Below are 21,265 nucleotides of genomic sequence, written 5' to 3'. Positions count from 1 at the left end.
GAAGAAGCCACCTTGCTTCTCTTATATTTGAGCATCATTTTAGACAATATAGGTCTCTAATGACCCACATGTAAGCCTGCTGGGTAAGAAAGTTCTAATGTTGGAATTCCTTTCAGTTATTTAATTTTGTGGGGAAAAAAACTTATTTATTTGTATTTATATACATTTATGAGGTACAAGTGTAATTTCGTTACATGGACATATGGCATATTGGGGAAGTCAGAGATTTTAGTGTACACATCACCCGAAAAATGTTCACTGGACCCATTAAAGTAATTTCTCATCCCCCCACTTCCCCTCACCACACCCTCTAGCCCTTGCCAGCAGGAAACTGTTCATTTTCTCTGACTAACAGAAACGAAAGCTAAAAACACTGGTGGGAGGAGTCTCCACATTGCTCCTACTCCATTCTCTCTGGGGCAATAACAGAATAGGAGCAAGCCAGGACTAGTCAGCTAACTGACTCAACCAAGGCCTTTTTTCCTTGTTATCTTTGCACATACTTCATTTTCTTGGCATTTCTGAAGATTACAACATCCTGCAGTTCCGTTTCTGGGAACTTTACTGATTTATCTCCCCCCTCACACAAAATAATCATTGTTTTCTGCATTGCTGAAGATCTCAACATCTGGACTAGTGTTGAAAAAATTTCCAGTGAGGTGAGTACTGTTGCTGATTTTGTAAATATGATCTTGTTCCTTCCTTGAAGTCCCCAAAATCACAAGGGGACAATCAGTATTCGTTATTCAGGGTCATGGGGTGATGGGAGTAGGGCTGGGTATTCAGAAAAGTTGCCGAGTTGCTTGATAGGAATCCTTCATTTACTTAGGAAGATAACAGGATTCTTTTATTCCACCACAACTGAGGACTGAACAAGAGAAAATGCATTTTGACCACTGCAGATTTTAAAACTAATTCTCTGAGTGTGTATTGGCGTAAGTTGGTACTTAGAAGAGGGCTTTGGTTATTTTGGCTGGAAGAAGCATTGGAAACTCGGTAGCTGTGGTGGGTTCTCAAGATAGTGATGTGAAAAAAGTATCATGAAAGAATATTAAGTAAAAAACACATCTGAACATAGAGGTGTATTATATGACATCATCTCAATTTTATAAAACATGAGAACAAATGTACACATAGAATAGAAAATCTTTTTAAGTTTCACAAACACAGTTATTCATGGTACATGGTGTCTTAATATTTTCATAAATATGTTGATCTTTTACTTTAGCTCCATTCTACAGCGGGTGCTAGGGGCAGAATTTCAGTCATTTTGGAATTACTCTCTGCCCTCCTGAAAGTTAATGATTTTTTTTTCCTTGTGGCAGGGTATAGGGGAGTGGAGGGGAAGTCAATTAGGAAAAGGTTACTATTGCTTACTTTTCAAATTTTTAAAAGATGTTTTCTGTAGCCTGGTACAATATTTCATGTGTGCTTAAATGGAATGTGAGATTTTTAAATGTTGATTTCAGAATTTTATTAGATAAATGTTAAGTTTATTAATTGCGTTGTTCAAATTTATTATATCATTACGGATTTTTTTTATCTTATTCGTTTAGTAATTGAAACATAAACTGAAATCTCCTATTATAAAGTTTGCTTTTTCGGCCGGGCACAGAGGTTCACGCCTGCAATCCCAGTACTTTGGGAGACCAAGGCGAGCTGATCACTTGAGGTGTCAGAGGTTCCAGACCAGCCTGGCCAGCCTGGCGAAACCCCATCTCTATTAAAAATACAAAAATTAGCTGGGTATGGTCGTGCGTGCCTGTAATCCCAGCTACTCAGGATACTGAGGCAGTAGAATCGCTTGAACCGGGAGGCAGAGGTTACAGTGAGCCGAGATTGTGCCACTACACTCCAGCCTGGGCAAGTGAGCAAGAAAAAAAAAACTGTCTCAAAAAAAAGAAAAATTTTTTTTTTCCTTGTAGTGCTCTCACAATCACATATGTATGTGTACATATAATATACATTCACACACAAATATATGTATATAGAATCATGTAGACAAAGAAGTACATACATATAAATATATGTGTGTGTAGTGATGTCTGTGCATGTGTGTATACGAAGAGAAATATATACTAATTATAGTACCACGAAGCACTATAAAATAATAAATAATATCATTAGATAAATAAGATAAATTCATAACTAAAACTGTTATAATTTCCTAGGAATTGAACCTTTTGTCATTATGTGGTATCTGAAGTTACTTTTGGGCTTAAGGTATATTTAAAGTTACACAAACATAGATAAACTGGCTTTCTTTAGTTATTCTTTGCAAGATAATTTTTAACAATTTTTTTCATTTTTTGTTAAGAACATGTATGTAGATTTCTTTTTTTTTTTTTTTTTTTTTTTTTTTGTTGAGACGGAGTCTCGCTTTGTCGCCCAGACTGGAGTGCAGTGGCCGGATCTCAGCTCACTGCAAGCTCCGCCTCCCGGGTTCACGCCATTCTCCTGCCTCAGCCTCCCGAGTAGCTGGGACTACAGACGCCCGCCACCTCGCCCGGCTAGGTTTTTGTATTTTTTAGTAGAGACGGGGTTTCACCGTGTTAGCCAGGATGGTCTCGATCTCCTGACCTTGTGATCCGCCCGTCTCGGCCTCCCAAAGTGCTGGGATTACAGGCTTGAGCCACCGCGCCCGGCCCGTATGTAGCTTTCTTAAATCAAATTTGATGAAAGTTGTCAATTAACAGGTCAGACCTTTTAGGTATATGCTGGTAATTAACAATCTGCAATCTGTTCTTCAATTTATGACAAATTTATATCATCTCACTATCTAAGACAATTGCTTTAGTGTATTGTCATGCTTCTTTTTCTTCCCTCCCTTTACCATGCTGTTGTAATTTCTGTTTCTCTTCTCTTTGATCGGGGCTTTCTTTTTAAGGCATTAGGAGCACCTAAAAAAACTTTATTTTTCACTCTTCTTATCTTTTGGCTGGCAGCATTTTTAATTTTATTCATTGTTTTCTTATTAAATATTATTTTCAATAGATGTTTTCTTGTGGCATGAGTCTTTGTCTTGCAAAAAGACTGCGGCCCTGAGAATCACAAAATAATTTTTGAGACTCTTCTATTTAAATATCATTGTGCCTAAATTAAAACTCCAAATGTAAAATTATATTTTCCCTTAAGACAAGATGAAAGCACCTATTCTGTGCAGTGGAGCTAGATAGATTTTGAAATTAAGAATCTGGAGGCTTCAGAAAGGCTATTTAGTGTATGTATTCTAAATACTGTCTTACTGGAAACTCCACTGGGATATAAATAATTACTCCAAAATCAAACACTAATACTGCAAAACAAAACCTGTGAACGTTCACATTTAAGTGAAATAAAGATTATACATAGCCTACTGTCATCCCAAATCTGGTTTTATTTTGCAAATAAATTGTGCTGTCACACTTGTTTAGAAACATGTGCTCGGTGCCACAAAGAAAAACCAGCACTTAAACAGGAAATTTCTCAGCAAAGCATATTTGCTTCTACAGAAGGGTGCTGCCTGCGTCAGTCACAACGCACAGTCTGAGCTGACCAGATTGGCTACTGCTTTAAATTGTGCAGGGCTAATTAGGCAGGAAGGAAGAGACTGTGCCTTAACAATTAGGCGGGAAGGCCTGTCTGGGGCGTGGCAAAGGAGGAAAGGGTTGTTTATAGAACAAGAAAGAACAGGAAAGTTTGAAGAGGAACTTATTGTTTCTAGCACACTCACAAAATAAGTCAAAACTTTCCACTGAAAATTTTTTTTTTGGTTTTGCAATTGATATGGAACTTTGGACCAGTATTATATAAAAACGATTCCATTGTCCTGCTTCGGACAGTTTTGATATAGCGATTCACTTTCAATTTGATTCTTGAGTCTTTGTAGGTGATCTATACAGAGTAGTTTTGTTTATTATATTCTTCAGTTTCACTATAATGTGTTTTTGTATAGATTTTACCTTCATTCTCTGGACATTTTCAATCCAAGGATCCTCCTGTTCTCATAAGAACGAAGCAATTTTTTTTTTTTGATGGAATCTCACTCTGTCACCCAGGCTGGAGGGCAGTGGCACGATCTCCGCTCACTGCAACCTCCATCTCTTGGGTTCAGGCGATTCTCCTGCCTCAGCCTCCTGAGTAGCTGGGACTGCAGGCGTGTGCCACCACACCTGGCTAATTTTTTGTATTTTCAGTGGAAATGAGGTCTCACGATGTTAGCCAGGATGCTCTTGATCTCCGGACCTCCTGATCCGAACGCCTTGGCCTTCCAGCATGCTGGGATTACAGGTGTGAGCCACCACGCCTGGCCCAATTAATAGCCCCTGAAATTTAAATACCTTGGTTATAGAAAAGATACACAAAGACATCATTCCCAAACTTAAAAAAATTCATTAATTAAAAATGTTTGGAATCCATATCTTGCACTGTCATCATGGAAATATACAGGTGTTAAGAGGTCAAGAGGAGTGACACTGTCCGTAAGGGGACTCTGAAAAATCTACCAGGAGACAAAGCCTCAGTTGAGTCTTAAGGTTGTATGGGAAGTAGTCAAAGAAAGAAATGTGGGAATGGCTTTCCAGGCAATAAGCAGGAACTAGAAAAGTCATGAGGCATGAAGACACAAGGTGTCTGGCGTCTTTGTGAAGCATAGCTACAAGGAATACAAAAGTACTAGGAGCAAAAAAGATGCAGCTTCTTCAACATTTTCTGAGAGAGTATAGGAAGCAAGGAATTTTTGGAAAGAAAAAGGAGAAATATTGAAGGATTTCAGTGGAATATAAATGTGGCTTATCGAGAGAAAACTGGTCGTGCAAAAAGAAATAATTAGGCAAATCAAGTCTGAAATAAGAAAAATAAAACAACCAATAAAATAATTTCAGTGAATAAATACTGTGATGCTGCACTAGAAAGCATGCAGATTTTCAGCAAAGTGATGGTTTTATGGGTACAGAGAACAGAAGCCATGGTCTAGCACCAAAGAAGGGAGGATGTTAATGACAGCCAACTAGGGAAGAGTCAAGGAGAATAGTGTCGGTGCCCCAGCATGAAACTGTAGCGCTGTAGCAGAAGGTTATTCATATAAGGTGGGAGGCTGCAGCCCATTTACACCTAGGCCACTCCAGTCATACTGGGTGTGGGAAGATTTAAGAAACAACAGGCGGGATCTGGGGAATAGGCTCCAGCCCTAGTAAAGGATAAGAAGAGGAACCAAGGGCTTTGACACTGCAGAGCTCACACACTAAACACTGAGACAATTGCTTGTTCTCAGACCTCCCTCTAACAACTGGACCCAACTCAACTATCCTCATTCAAAGGGAAGAATTTCTTAGACATTCCTAAAGAAACAGTTCTTCACTCAATTTCTACAGTAACACATTTGGTCATTAAGTCCCTCTTTATCACACATATTCATGAAGAACTCTTTCATATGGGCCACTGACTCACATAGTCATACATCATCTTTTAAATTGTCTTATACACGTGTAACACTGTATACCATTTTCTCTTGTAGGCTCACTTATATCTGTAAAGATGGAAAAAAAATACAAGAACATTGTTCTACTGAAAGGATTAGAGGTCATCAATGATTATCATTTTAGAATGGTTAAGTCTTTACTGAGCAAGGATTTAAAACTTAATGTAAAAATGAGAGAAGAGTATGACAAAATTCAGATTGCCGACTTGATGGAAGAAAAGTTTCGAGGTGATGCTGGTTTGGGCAAACTAATACAAATTTTCAAAGATATACCAACACTTGAAGACCTGGCTGAAACTCTTAGAAAAGAAAAGTTAAAAGGTAATTGGGAAGAGGGAACACCCACTCCCTGCAACCATCCCCAAACCCTCCCTAACCTTGATTAGACCCCCACCTCGGCCATACTTGAGATGTGTTTTCCCCAATTTGTGACTCAACTGCTGAGACAATGTGGGTACTTCAGAGGCCAACAAGTTGACAACTTAGGGCATTCCATTACTGTTGTGGATTGATGGATTTCAGAGTGTCTATTTGGGATCAGTGAAAGAACAAAAGTGAGAGGGAGTTGAAGGGGGACTGAGACTTCCAGTATATTAGAAAGCTCATATAATAATAAAATCATAAAAATTGTTGTTTAAATTCAAAATATGTACATTTAGTCAATTAATGTATCTGTTCTATTGAGACTATTTAACCCTTTATAATTTAAAAAAATGCAGTACTTAAATGTGAGCCTGACTCTCAGAAGTCTGATCTCCCCTCTTGTTGTATCAAGTTAAAAAAGAAGGATTTAAAAAAGTCTAAGTTCAAAATCAGTATATCCTACCTCATGAAAACCTTTGGCTGATTTCTATAATTTAAATAGCTTACCTAGGGAATGTGACCTATCAGTCTGTGTCATGAAAACATTTGTTTTTAAAAGGAAATGATAGGAGAACCACACTGTGAAAGGGTTGACTGAAGCACATGGAGTTCAGAGAACAGGAAGCATGTGCTCAGTGCACAGGGGAGGAGTGAGGAAAGTGCTGAGGAGCATGAGTCAGTGCCTGCACCTGTCTTGTGACTGCTGGCCTCCTTGAGGCCAGGCTGGGCTAATGCAGTAGAGGTAGACTGAAGCACAGCCGAACCCTCAAGCAGGAACTGAGAGCAAATTGTATTGAAACTGCTTCAGCTGTCGGAGATCGTTTATATGTCTTCTTTTTTTCTGCATTGGTTGTGAATAAAATTGAATCTATTCCAGTAAAACAACTAGCCCCATCAAGAAAGAGGAAGAATGAAGTCGATCCTGCTTCACCTGCACCCTCCACAAGTGGCACTGTCAACACTGAAGGAGCAGAGGCAACTCCTGGAGCTCAGGTAAGCTTTAGGGAGAGGAGCAGGCTTCAAGTCCCACAGAGGAAGCTCTGCTACGGCTCTTCCACTCAACTTCTCCAGTAGGCAGTTATTTCTTCATGCTTCCCATCAAGTTTCAGATTTACCATATTGTATGATAACTTAACATCTTTTTGATAATCAAAGCAATGAGCCAAACACATGAGTAAACATAATGTAAATATATATAACATAAATGTGATACCTTCATTCTAGTAGAGTGGAGTGTCAACATGACAGTCAGGTAAGTAAATACTTCGTCCATGTGTATAAAAACCTACTTTTTCTAATCCCAAGTCAACACATCCCATAACAGAAATAATTAGAGAAATAATGTGTATAACATTCTCCGCTTTCTTCGTTTAATGAAACCATCTATGCCCACCTCTTACAACTGACCAGAGATGGGCAGCAAGCTCTCAAGTTTCTAAGAAACATCTTCTTAGGAATAATAAAACTACTATCCAATAACGAAAATGTGCTCTACTTCAATTGGCACTGAAAACGAATAACAGAAAAATCAAACCACTTGCAGAAAAGAAAAAAACCAACCAAAGAGAAGGCTGGAACGAAAGGGAGTAAGATGTCCGAGGAGCAGACTCAGCCTCCTTGTCCTGCAGGAGCCGGCTTGTCCGCAGCCGTGGGCCATTCCCCACCTCCCAAGACCTCATCATCAGCTCCACCCAACACTTCCTCAGCTGAGGTACACTCTTCCTGGTCCCGTTTCGCTTTGTTTTTTTCAACCCAAAGTAAAGGACTGATTTCATCTGTTACTTAAAAATTGCGTTGATAATTTGCTAGTTAATCAAATGTACGTATTGAGAAAACACTACATTTTGATCTTTTGCTTCCACAGGGATACTTGATGAACTTGACATTATCTCTGACTGCGGGGAGTTTTCTGTTCTGTGTTGTTTGGGGAAGGGAGAGAGAGCTGTGGAGTACAGAACTGTCAGCTGTGGGCTCGCTGTCTACTGTATTCCATGTCAGACCTCTCCAGCACCTGTTAGTTTGTGAATGAGGTTATCCATACCTTCAGCACTTTTTCTTATAAACAACCCCCCTGCATTAAAAGTGTTCTATTGCAATTCAAGGAGACTGAGATGTTAAAGAGAAAATACGTTAAAGAAAACCCACTCTGAGCCCCAGGTTTCTGTTAGCATGCTACCTGCTAGAGCCCTGACACTGAGAAAGGCGATGGTAGTGGGAATGACACTCCGCAGAGCGTCTCCAGTCTGAGCCTACTGAGATGACGGCATTCTGAGGGGTTGATCGCACATGTGTTCTCACCCGCTGTAAGCCAGCTGAATCTTGGGTAGAAACACTACGAGATGTGCTCTTAAAATTGCCCTGTCTGCACTGTTGATAACTGAACACTCTTCACGTCTGTAGTTTGTGGTGGGCATCATTTTTCATTTTAAGTGTCATTTAACTTTGTCTATTTTTAGGCTCTGGCACTTTAAGCTGGTAAGAGAAATAGTATAAGAAATTACTTCATTCTAAAATGTATTATTTATCTATTTACTGTTGTTGTTGTTGTTGAGACAGAGTCTCGCTCTGTCACCCAGGCTGAAGTGCTGTGGCACGATCTCGGCTCCCTGCAGCCTCCACCTCCCGGGTTGCTGGGATTACAAGCGCCTGCCACACCTGGCTAATTTTTGTACTTTTAGTAGAGCCACGGTTTCACCATTTTGGCCAGGCTGGTCTCGAACTCCTGAACTCAGGTGATCCACCCGCCTCGGCCTTCCAAAGTGCTGGGATTATAGGTATGAGCCACCGCGCCTGGCCCTAAAATTTATTTTAAGTTACTTCATGACACTGGCTTTCAGTATCCACTGGTCTTATGTTGCTCTTATGCTTTATTTCTTAAGGATGATTCTGTTTAGAGAAAGGTCATCTTTTCACTATATGGTCTCCTCTATTACTTCCTCTTGCTATTATACCAGTTTAAGGTATCTTCTGCCCTGGCTAACAATCCCTGTCTATCCTGACTCCAGCTCTAAACATCCGTGCAAGTTTTGGGGCCCTATGTTATACTGAGGTCACTGAATAGCAGTTCTGTATTTCTCAATCAGACATTTTTCTTTGTTCTCCTGTGCTATCATACACAGAACCCGAAAACAGTGGCCAAATGTCCGGTAACTCCCAGAAAAAATATTCTCCAAAAGGGCCCAGTGATAGTGAAGGTACTGAGTACAACGAAGCCATTTGAATACGAGACCCCAGAAATGGAGAAAAAAACAATGTTTCATGCTACAGTGGCTACACAGACACAGTTCTTCCATGTGAAGGTTTTAAACACCAACTTGAAGGAGAAATTCAATGGAAAGAAAATCATCGTCATATCAGATTATTTGGAATATGATAGTCTCCTAGAGGTCAACGAAGAATCTTCTGTATCTGAAGCTGGTCCTAACCAAATGTTTGAGGTTCCAAATAAAATCATCAACAGAGCAAAGGAAACTCTGAAGACTGATATTCTTCACAAACAAGCTTCAGGAAATATTATATATGGGATATTTATGCTACATAAGGTAAGTCCTCAAAATTTTTTTGTTTCATTTTTCCACCAACACCTAAAATTAAAAGCCTTGATGTGTGAGATGAAGCTTTGCCTATAAACTGGATATTGGAATCCAGGACTCTGAAGACTAATGGCAGGTGGATAAAAACTTCTCTGAAGATAAGACTGGGATTAGGGGACCTGTTAATGTTTCTTTCCCATGTTCTCCATCCCAGAACATTAAACTTAGGTCTTTACGGTAATGTTCACTGAGAAACCTTAAGACTTTATCAGTTGTTATTATCTATGCTAAGTGATCAAGGACAGTGTGAGGTCTACATCCATACACATGTAACACTAAGTTTATCCCTTTGGTTGTTATTCTACTATTGTAAAAATCACATTGTTTTTATTTTGAATGAAGTATTGTCCTCTGAGGCTTGAGTTCTGGTTGTGACAGTCAGAATAAGAAATCAATTGACTACTCATGGCTAGAAAACAAATGCAGAAAGTAGGTAGGACAATGTTCTGACCAAATGAAATGGAACAATTGGGAAATATGAATTTAGATGATACTTGGAAAATCAGGTAATCTATATTTGTCATTTATATATAAGTAACCAAAAAAATAGAGCACAGAGTGCTTTTCCTGATATGTTCCAGTCCAAATTCATGAAACTAGTTAGCATGAGACATTCAACCCCCCAAAAAAAGCATCTATCCTCTGCTATTGATTCAAGCAATTTCTTGTCTGATCAATATTCACTATCCATTATATTTGTTTCCTAGAACAAGCCATGTAACCTGCATTACTTTCTGTACATACTCTTTTTGTTCATTTTTTGAGACGGAGTCTCGCTCTGTCGCCCAGGTTGTAGTGCAGTGGCGCGATCTCGGCTCACTGCACCTTCGCCTCCTGGATTCAAGCTATTCTTCTGCCTCAGCCTCCTGGGTAGCTGGGACTATAGGTGTCTGCCACTACACCTGGCTAATTTTTTGTATTTTTAGTAGAGACGAGGTTTCACCATGTTAGCCAGGATGGTCTCGGTCTCCTGACCCTGTGATCTGCCTGCCTCGGCCTCCCAAAGTGCTAGGATTACAGGCATGAGCCACTGCGCCCGGCCTATGTACACACTCTTAAAAAGATGATTCTTATAAACCCAATTCTAGAATGATGAGTAATAGCGAAAAGCTGGAATGTTTGAGCTCAAGGACTTGGTTTCAGGAGGGGGTACAAATATTGAAAGAGACTCAGTAAATGCAGAAGGTAGAAAAAGTAATTAGAGAGTCACTAAAAGGTTGCTTTTTCTTACAGATTCCTCGTCATTCACTGAATAAATAGTTGTAGCAGATATCCATTCTTTTTGCATAGGGCCAGGGACCTAAAAAGGCTATCAGAGATTTCAGCTTCCTCGGTATCAAGGTGCCATGGGAAGCATAGCTGCCCTGGAGGTGAAAGCAGTAGAAATTTGGAAGAAAACTCATTGTTCTAGAACTCTCATAGAAATACCTCAGATAGGAAAGACTTAAACAAAAAGGATATTGAGGGAGGGCTCTCTGCAAAGATCTGGCCTAAGATATATGCATATCTGTACTAGGAGTTGCTGTCCTGCGTCTTGTTTAACTCTCTTACAAGGGACTTTAGCCCATATGTGGTTGTTATTAATTACATTCTCAGGAACAGAATATTAATTTTGTTACAGAAAACAGTAAATCAGAAGACCACAATCTATGAAATTCAGGATGACAGAGGAAAAATGGATGTAGTGGGGACAGGACAATGTCACAATATCCCCTGTGAAGAAGGAGATAAGCTCCAACTTTACTGCTTTCGACTTAGAAAAAAGAACCAGATGTCAAAACTGATTTCAGAAATGCATAGTTTTATCCAGGTAAGAATTAAATAGGCAAATATTAGTTTTCCAAAGTGGAAATGATTTGCTTTAAGTTTTGGTAAAAACAAATTTGTAGGTTTTTTTACAGAGTTCAGCAGGAGGCATGAGAAAACAGATGTTCTCCTTGTACTCACATTTACTTTTTTTAATTATTTTTTTTCTGGATGGAATGATATGATAGGAAGGATACATTTTTAAAAAGAAAGAAAAGCTGAACTTTATTGAAGAAATTAAACTCTGAATTTTATATAAACTTTTAAGTGATTGTAGGGTTGGGATTTAAAATTACATGTTCTCCATTTGTAAATTCGAAAATGTCGTGTGTGTGTATGTGTGTGTGTGTGTGTGTGATACTTTCTATTTGTAACATTAAAATACACATATGTGTGTATTTAGTGATCCATAAAAATACCTAGTCTGAAAATTAAAATTATTTCCAGTGATCAAAATTATGTCCCACTGACAAAGTTGTATACAAAGGAGGCTCTCTAATTTGTTAATTTGAATTCAAATATTAACCTGTTAAGTTTCCTTACAGTACATGATTTTACACTGTTGCCATTTTGAATGTTTTTAATTATTTATTTCAGTAGGTTTTTGAGAAACAGGTGGTGCTTCGTTATAGGAATAAGTTCTTTAGTGGTGATTTGTGACATTTTGATACACCCATCGTCCAAGCAGTGTACACTGTACCCAATGTGTAGTGTTTTATCCCTCACCCCCCTCCCACTCTTTCCCTTGATTCCCCAAAATCCACTGTATCATTCTTATGCCTTTGTGTTCTCATAGCTTACCTCCCACTTATGAGTGAGAACATACAATGTGTGGTTTTCCATTCCTGACTTACTTCACTTAGAATAATGGTCTCCAATTCCATCCAGGTTGCTGTGAATGCCATTAGTTTGTTCCTTTTTGTGGATGAGTAATAGTATTCCACGGTGTATACATACCCCATTTCTTTATCCATTTGTTTTGATGGGCATTTGGACTGGTTCCATATTTTTGCAATTGTGAATTGTGCTGCTGTAAATATGCATATGCAATGATCTTTTTTTGTATAATGACTTCTTTTCCTCTGAGTAGATACCCAGTAGTGGGATTGCTGGATCAAATGGTAGATCTGCTTTTCAGGTTTTTTTGTTTCGTTTTGTTTTTTTGTTTTTGAGATGGAGTCTCGCTCTGTCGCCCAGGCTGGAGTGCAGTGGCGCGATCTTGGCTCACTGCAAGCTCCGCCTCCCGGGTTTACGCCATTCTCCTGCCTCAGCCTCCGGAGTAACTGGGACTACTACAGGCACCCGCCACCCCGCCCGGCTAGTTTTTTGTATTTTTTAGTAGAGACGGGGAGTTTCACCGTGTTAGCCAGGATGGTCCCGACCTCGTGATCCGCCCGTCTCGGCCTCCCAAAGTGCTGGGATTACAGGCTTGAGCCACCGCGCCCGGCCAGCTTTTCAGTTCTTTAAGGAATCTGTACGCTGTTTACTACAGTGGTTCTACTAGTTTACATAACCGCCAGCAGTGTAGAAGTGTTCCCTTTTCACCACATCCATGCCAGCGTCTATTTTAACAATTTTTTTGATTATGGTCATTCTTGCAGGAGTAATGTGGCATCATTTTGTGGTTTTGATTTGCATTTCCCTGATCATTAGTGATATTGAGCGTTTTTCTTTACCTTGTTGGCTATTTACATATATTCTTTTGAGAATTGAATATTCACGTCCTTAGTCCACTTTTTGATGGGATTGTTTGTATTTGAAATGCTTGTTCCCCGGTGCCATAAAGAAATAGTATTTGAATATAAATTTAATTTTTTCAACAAGGCCATTTTTATAGTTTTTGTAGAAAGGGTACACTAGCCAGCAGTTTTGCCACAAGAGTATACCAAACAAAGGAGACAAGGTCATTTATAACCTGAGGCATCCACCCTACTGCAGCGTTCAGTTTCCATTGGCTGGAACGGGACCTCACATTCTGTATTTGTCCCAGCTGGCTAGCAACTTAGAACTTTTTAAAAGAGGCAAAGGCAGAGGAGAGCAAAGGAAGGTGGAAGTAACTTGTGGAATGTTGAGAAAGGTAAAAACGCCTTTAAATAAGGAAGAGGAACAGGCTATGACCTAATGCTTGTTTGGATCAGTATAAGCATGTTAGGTCAAATATTTAGGCTAAATTGTGGGAGCTAAGAACATAAAGTACATTGATTTTTTTTTTATTACAGCTAGTAGATATTTAAAAATGTTAGCACAGGTCTTTGAATACATTTTGCCTTTAAGAGAAGTTACTATTTATTTCTAATTAGATGAGGAGGAAAGTTTTTGAGGAGGAACCTCTACTTTTTTATAATTTCCCCTCTTTTTATTTCATAATTCTTCTTTAAACTTGTTTAATATGTTTTGACTTAATTGTTTTGTTTGTCCTTTTAAAAGAAGTCATTTTTCAGAATAGGGTAGAGGAGAGTTAGGAGCTGCCTCTGTAAGAGTAGCAGAGATAAGTTTTTGTGTAAAGTTTCGAAGGCAGTGAATAATATAACACCCTACAAGAATAAGTACGCCAATAACAAGAGCGAACAAGGTGAGAATTGAAGTTAAAAAATTTTTTATCCACTGAACCAATGTTTTATTATTTTAGAAAAAGGGTTATTTATTTTAGAATTGTTGGCAAGTTTATTGGATAGGGCTGTTAATCCTTGTAACACTTTTGTTATAGTTTTATCGGGGCAGTATTTTTAGGAACAAAGGTATAACATTGAGTTTTAATTATGACCCAAATATCTTCTTATTTTGCTAATATTATATTTAAAGCTATTTTATTTTTCTAGGCCATCTGGCTGGTAGGTCCTAATTGCTTAGCTTTCTCTTTGATGGCGTCCTCAGTGTAATTTATGAATCGTTGCTGATCGTAATAGATACAGTTTATTTAGTCTACTTTTTAAAAAAATGTATAGTTACTTACCAGAACAACGTGGATTTAAATTCTGCAGCTATTTGATTTTGTGCTTTACACTTATTTGGCACTTCTCATAGGACCTTAATAGCATTATGTAAACCTAAGGATTAAAGGACTCATGAGGAGTTTCCTTTGGCCTGCCGTGTCTTGTTTTTACTTTTTTTATTTTAGACTGGTGAAATACCAGGGTGAAGGGGATAGCCAATTGATTAGAGCATAAGTACTGCTCCAATTATTTGGCAGAGTGTCTAGAGAAAGGTCCTCTATAATACCACCATACATTTGCTTGGGGATGGCTAAGTGTGGACTGATGGACAAGCTCTTGGAAAGGCTTGAGCTCCTTGCATCCTTTTATGCTTCTAAGGAACACCAGATTTTCTTCTTGCCATGAGAGGCAACTAATAAACCTGGCATTCAGAGGTGGAAGCCAGACTGCCCTCGGGGACGGACCCCCGGGGTGTTGAATTTCAGGAAATAGCAGATAGAGAGCTCGGCATGATGGATTAGCCTAAGCCATGGGATTTTGCAAGACAGCCACCATACAGTCCATTTCTGGTCAAAGAGGAGACCATCCGAGTAGAAAGGGGATAATCTGAACCTCTGGCCTTCCATGCATACAGGCGTAATAATCATTTTTGTTTAAAGTACAAACAGAATATTTAATTCATTCCAGCCAGGCATTTGCATCTTGATATATTGTCTTGATGACTAAAGTCTGTCTTAGATCTCTTATTTTTACAACAGACACCCTAGTTTTATTATTAGATATAGGAGCAACCGTTGTGGGATCTAGAACAGAGCCTACTGAAGAAGGGGAAGATGGGGGAATCATGCTTATTTTAAAAATACCTAGGGGGTCTTTTTCATTTATGTTAATCCCCGTACCATAGAAGCGACTAACGGCAGGTCTAGAGTTAGTTAAGGTGGAGGTGGTGATAAAGAGGACAGGGTTACATTGATAAGGCTGCCAGTTAGAAGGGGTAGCCCTTTTAGTGAAGTAGATGAAGGGTTTTAGATCTGCACAAACCTTTTTTGTGGAAGTATAACTTTGCTCTTGAGTAGTTTAAAGGATGTAGTCCCATTTATTACAAGGTTGCCAGGCTGTAGGAGCAGAAAATCGGTGTCTTGGCTGCAGGTGATCACAACGTTGAGTGATTGAGTAATTGACAACTGTCAATTAGAGGACCGGGACATAAATATTTGTGTGAAAAGGCTAGCTGGAAATCTTTTTTATTTCCACAAAGTATGACAAAACAAGCATTAAAGGCAATGGTCTAAGGTGAGTTAGACTTAGTTACATTTATAACAAAGGAGCTAACAACAAATTTTAAAAAGAAAAAACAATATAAAAGATATATTTAAATGAAACTTTCTTTAACTTTAACTTAGTAGGGCTTAATCTTAGTACGGTAACCCATAATTCTAACGAAGAAGATGTTTTCTTGATTCGAATATGATGGGTCCATTCTTCCTCAGCTGTGCAGACGGCAGTCTCAGTGGTTAACAACATAAGATAGGGTCTTTCCCAGGATGGCTCGTTTTTTTTGTTTTGTTTTGTTTTGTTTTGGTCTTTTAATAAGAACATGGTTTTCAGGCTGGTGCTGGTGTACTGGAAATTCTAGGGGTAGTACCTGTGCTAAAAGCCTTTTAGTTCTGAGGGAAAAGAAAGTGGAAAATAAGTATATAATTTTTGTTGCATATCCCGGGGCTTGAAGCCCCATGGTGACGCCTTCCGCTCCATTCTTGCTCAGGGCTGCCCAAAGATTGCTGCGGCCCTGCCCCCTCTTGAGGCCTTGGCCTTCTTGTGGCCTTCACCGCCCCTGCGTGCTATGGCCTTGGGGATGAGGGGCGTTGTGACTTACCCGGCCATCCTTGGGACTTAAAAAAAATAAACACCATTTTATATTTGACTATTTTTTGTGTACTTTTATACTAAATAAGTTAAATTTTACCTTTATAGTAATGTGCTATTAATGTTAAATTTAATTTTAATAAAATCTTGTAGACATCATTTATTCAATTTTAATGTCTGACTATAAAGTAAAACTTTTATAGACTCATTTTAATTTTTTATATTTGTTTTTTTCTTACTGATTTGTTTGAGTTCTTCATAGATTCTGGATACTAATCCTTTGTCAGATACATAGTTTGTGAATATTTTCTCCCACTCTGTGGGTTGTCTGTTTACTGATTGTTTCTCTTGCTGCACAGAAGCTTTTTAGCTAAATTAAGTCCCATCTATTCATCTTTGTTTTTGTTGCATTTGCTTTTGGGTTCTTAGTCGTGAAGTCTTTGCCTAAGCCAATGTCTAGAAGGGTTTTTCCGATGTTTTCTTCTAGAATCTTTATGGTTGCTGGTCTTAGATTTAAGTTCTTGATCCATCTTGAGTTGATTTTTGTATAAGGTGAGAGATGAGGATTCAGTTTCATTCTTCTACCTGTAGCTTGCCAATTATCCCAGCACCATTTGTTGAATAGGATGTCCTTTCCCCACTTTATGTTTTTGTTTTCCTTGTCAAAGATCAGTTGGCTATAAATATTTGGGTTTATTTCTGGGTTCTCTATTCTGTTCCATTGGTCTATATGCCTATTTTTATACCCAGAACCATGCTGTTTTGGTGACTATGGCCTTATAGTATAGTTTGAAGTCAGATAATAGGATTCTTCCTGATTTCTTCCTTTTGTTCTTTTTCCTTAGTTTTGCTTTGGCTATGTGGGCTGTTTTTTGGTTCCATATGAATTTTAGGATTTTTTTTTTCTAGTTCTGTGAAGAATGATGGTGGTATTTGGATGGAAATTGCACTGTATTTGTAGATTGCACTTCATCAGGTGTATGTATATGCCAAAATTTATCAGATTTTATACTTCCAATGTATGCACTGTGTTATATGCCAGTTATGCCTCAATAAATCTATTTTAAAAACATCAGGAAAATGTATCCTGTTTTCTTCTTTTGTTTTTTTGTTTTGTTTTGTTTTGTTTTTGACGAAGTCTCGCTCTTGTCCCCCAGGCTGGAGTGCAATGGCGCGATCTCGGCTCACTGCAACCTCCGTCATTTGGGTTCAAGTGATTCTCCTGCCTCAGCCTCTTGAGTAGCTGGGATTACAGGCGCTTGCCACCACGCCCAGCTAATTTTTGTATCTTTAGTAGAGACGGGGTTTCACCATGTTGGCCAGGCTGGTCTCAAACTCCTGACCTCAGATGATCCGCCTGGCTCAGTCTCCCAAAGTGCTGGAATTATAGGCGTGAGCCACTATGCCCGGCCAGTATGGTCATTTTCACAATATTGATTCTACCCATCCCCGAGCATAGGATGTGTTCCATTTGTTTGTGTTGTCTATGATTTCTTTCAGCAGTGTTTGTAGTTTTCCTTGAGAGGTCTTTCACTTCCTTGGTTAGGTATATTCCTAAGTGTTTTGTTTTGTTATTTTATTTTATTTTATTATTTGCAGCTATTGTGAAAGTGGTTGAGTTCTTGATTTCATTCTTAGCTCGGTTGCTGGTGGTGTATAGCAGAGCTACTGATTTTCATACTTTAATTTTGCATCCTGAAACTTTGCTTGAAACTTTGCTGAATTCGTTAACCAGTTCTAGGAGCTTTTTGAATGAGTCTTTAGGGTTCCCCAGGTATATAATCATATCAGCAGCAAACAGTGACGGTTTGACTTCCTCTGTACCGATTTGGATTTCCTTTATTTGTTTCTTTTGTCTGATGCTCTGGATAGGACTTCCAGTACTATGTTGAATAGAAGTGGTGAGAGTAGTCATCCTTGTCTTGTTCCAGTGCTTAGGGGGAATGCTTTCATTTTTCCCTGTTCAGTATAATGTTGGCTGTGGGTTTGTCATAGATGGCTTTTATTACCTTAAGGTGTATCACTTCTATGCCAATATTGCTGAGGGTTTTAATCATAAAGTGATGCTGGATTTTGTCAAATGCTTTTTTTATGTGTGTCTACTTAGATGATCAGGTGATTTTTGTTTTTAATTCTATTTTTGTGGTGTATCACATTTATTCACTTGTGTATGTTAAACCATCCCAGCGTTCCTGGTATGAAACTGACTCAATCATGGTGGACTATCTTGACATGCTGTTGGATTCTCTTAGCTAGTATTTTGTTAAAGATTTTTGCATCTATGTTCATCAAGGATATTGGTATGTAGTTTTTTTGTTGTTGTCATTATGTCCCTTCCTGGTTTTGGTATTAGGGTGATACTGGCTTCATAGAATGATTTAGGGAGGATTCTCTCTTTCTCTATCTTGTGAAATAATGTCAATAGGATTGGTACCAATTCTTCTTTGAATGTCTGATAGAATTTAGCTGTCAATCCATCTGGTCCTGAGCTTTTATTTATTGGAAATTATTTTTTATTACCATTTCAATCTCACTGCTTATTATTGCTTCATTCAGAGTTTCTATATCTTCCTGGTTTAACCTAGGAGGGTTGTATATTTTCAGAAATTTATCCATCTCCTCTAGGTTTTCTACTTTATGCACATAAAGATGTTCATAGTACCCTTGAATGATCTTTTGTATTTGTGTGATATCAGTTGTAATATTTCTCATTTTGTTTTAAATTGAACTTATTTTGATCATCTCTCTTCTTTTCTTGGTTAATTTCACTAACGGCCTATCAATTTTATTTACTTTTTCAAAGAACCAGCTTTATGTTTCATTTATCTTTTGTGTTGTTCTTTGTTTGTCTGTCAGAATTTCATTTAGTTCTGCTTTGATCTTTGTTATTTCTTTTCTTCTGCTGCATTCTGGTTTGGTTTGTTCTTGTTTCTCTGGTTCCTTGAGGTATGACTCTAGATTATCTATTTGTACTCTTTCAGGCCTTTTGATGTAGGCATTTAATGCTATGAACTTTCTTCTTAGCATCACCTTTGTTGCATCTCAGAGGTTTTATAGGTTGTGTCTCTATTACCGCTCATTTCAAAGAATTTTTTAGTTTCCATTTTGATTCATTATTGACTCAATGATCATACGGGAGCAGGTTATTTAATTTCCATGTATTTGCATGGTTTTAAGGTTCCTTTTAGAGTTGAGTTCCAATTTTATTCCACTGTAGTCTGAGAGAGTACTTGATTTTTTTTAATTTTTGAGACTTGTTTTGTGGACTATTATATGGCCTATCGTGGAGAATATTCCATGTGCTGATGAAAAGAATGTATATTCTGCAGTTGTTGGGTAGAATGTTCTGTAAACATCTGTTAAATCCATTTGTTGTAGGGTATAGCTTAAGTCCAAAAATTTTTGTTTGTTGACTTTCTGTCTTGATGACTTGTCTAGTACTTTCAGTGGAGTATTGAAGTCAACCAGTATTATTGTGTTGCCATCTATCTTATTTCTTAGGTTTAGTAGTAATTGTTTTATAAATTTGGGAGCTCCAGTGTTAGGATTGTGATATTTTCCTGTGGGACTAGTTCTTTTAGCATTATATAATGTCCCTCTTTGTCTTTCTTAACTGCTATTGCTTTAAAGTTTGTTTTGTCTGATGTAAGAATAGCTACTCCTGCTCCCTTTTGGTGTCCTTTTGCATAGAGTATCTTTTCCTACCCCTTTACTTTATGTTTATGTGAGGCCTTATGTGTTAGGTGAGTCTCTTGAAGACAGTAGATACTTAGTGGATGAATTCTTACTCATTTTGCCATTCTGTATGTTTTAAGTGGAGCATTTTGACCATTTACATTCAGTGTTAGTATTGAGATGTGAGGTACTATTCTATTCATCATGCCATTTGCTGCCTGAGTATCTTACTTTTTTAATACTGTGTGGTTGTTTTATAAGTCCTACAACATTTATGCTTTAGATGTTTTATGTTCTATTTTGGTGTATTTTGAGGATTCATTTCAAGATTTAGAGCTCTTTTCAGCAGTTCTTGTAGTGCTGTCTTGGTAGTGGCTATTCAGCATTTGTTTGTCTGAAAAAGACTTGATCTTTCCTTCATTTATGAAGCTTAGTTTCACTAGATACACATTCTTGGCTGATAATTTAGAAGGCTAAAGATAGTACTCCAAACCTTCCTAGTTTGTAGGGTTTCTGTTGAGAAATCTGCTTTTAATCTGATAGGTTCCTTTATAAATTACCTGATACTTTGCTTCACAGCTCTTAAGATTCTTTTCCTCATCTTGACTTTAGAATGCCTGGTGATTATGTGCCTAGGTGATGATCCTTTTGCAATGTATTCCCTGGGTGTTCTTTGAGCTTCTTGTATTTGGATGTCTAGATCTCCAGGAAAGTCAGGGAAGTTTTCCTCAATTAATCCCTCAAATATGTTTTCCAAACTTTTAGATTTCTCTTCTTCCTCGGGAACACCAGTTATTCTTAGGTTTGGTTGTTTAACAGAATCCCAAACTTCTTGGAGGCTTTTTCATATATATATATATTTTTTGAGACAGACTTTCACTCTTGTTGCCCAGGCTGGAGTGTAATGGGGCGATCTCGAATCACTGCAACCTCCACCTCCCAGGTTCAAGCAATTCTCCTGCCTCAGCCTCCGTAGTAGCTGGGATCACAGGTGCCTGCCACCATGCCCAGCTAATTTTTTGTATTTTTAGTAGAGACGGGGGTTTCACTATGTTGGCCAGGCTGGTCTCGAACTCCTGACCTCAGATCCACCTGCCTCTCTCCCAAAGTGCTGGGATTACAGGCGTGAGCCATTGTGTCCAGCAGCTTTGTTCATTTTTAATTCATTTTTCTTCATCTTTGTCAGATTAGGTTAATTCACAAACCTTGTCTTCAAACTCTTAAGTTCTTTATTCTACTAGTTTGATTATATTGCTAAGACTTTCCAGTGTCTTTGGATTTCTCCAAGTGCATTCTTCATTTCCAGAAGCTGTGATTTTTTTTTTTTTTTTTTTTTTTTTACGCTATCTATTTGTTTGGAGATTTTTCCATCCATGTCCTGTAACATTTTTTTTAAATTTATTTAAGTTGGTACACCTTTCTCTGGTGCCTGCTTGGGTAGTTTAATAATCAACCTTCTGAATTCTTTTCTGGCAATTCAGAGATTTCTTCTTGGGTTGGATCCATTGCTGGTAAACTAGTATAATCTTTTGGGAGTGCTAAAGAACCTTGTTTTGTCATACCAGAATTGT

The 21,265-nt window shown here is 38.2% G+C and overlaps 1 protein-coding gene across 5 annotated transcripts in view; it reads left to right on the top strand.

Moving 5' to 3' along the window:
* Positions 1–407: 407 nt before the first annotated feature.
* Positions 408–21,265, top strand: part of LOC102131155 (gamma-interferon-inducible protein 16) — a 42,118-nt gene continuing 21,260 nt past the window's right edge. For all 5 annotated transcript variants that reach the window (XM_065543929.1, XM_065543928.1, XM_005541319.4 and 2 more), the window contains exons 1-6: positions 408–659; positions 5,495–5,779; positions 6,699–6,814; positions 7,365–7,532; positions 8,941–9,363; positions 11,036–11,224. In XM_065543929.1, the coding sequence (XP_065400001.1) occupies positions 5,515–5,779; positions 6,699–6,814; positions 7,365–7,532; positions 8,941–9,363; positions 11,036–11,224 (1,161 nt within the window). In that variant the 5' untranslated portion in view covers positions 408–659; positions 5,495–5,514. The remainder of the gene's footprint in view (positions 660–5,494; positions 5,780–6,698; positions 6,815–7,364; positions 7,533–8,940; positions 9,364–11,035; positions 11,225–21,265) is intronic.

Source organism: Macaca fascicularis, chromosome 1 (assembly GCF_037993035.2).
Source record: "Macaca fascicularis isolate 582-1 chromosome 1, T2T-MFA8v1.1".
Classification (NCBI taxonomy): domain Eukaryota; kingdom Metazoa; phylum Chordata; class Mammalia; order Primates; family Cercopithecidae; genus Macaca; species Macaca fascicularis.
Note: the sequence above shows the minus strand (reverse complement) of the source record. Positions and strands in the feature narration are given on the sequence as shown.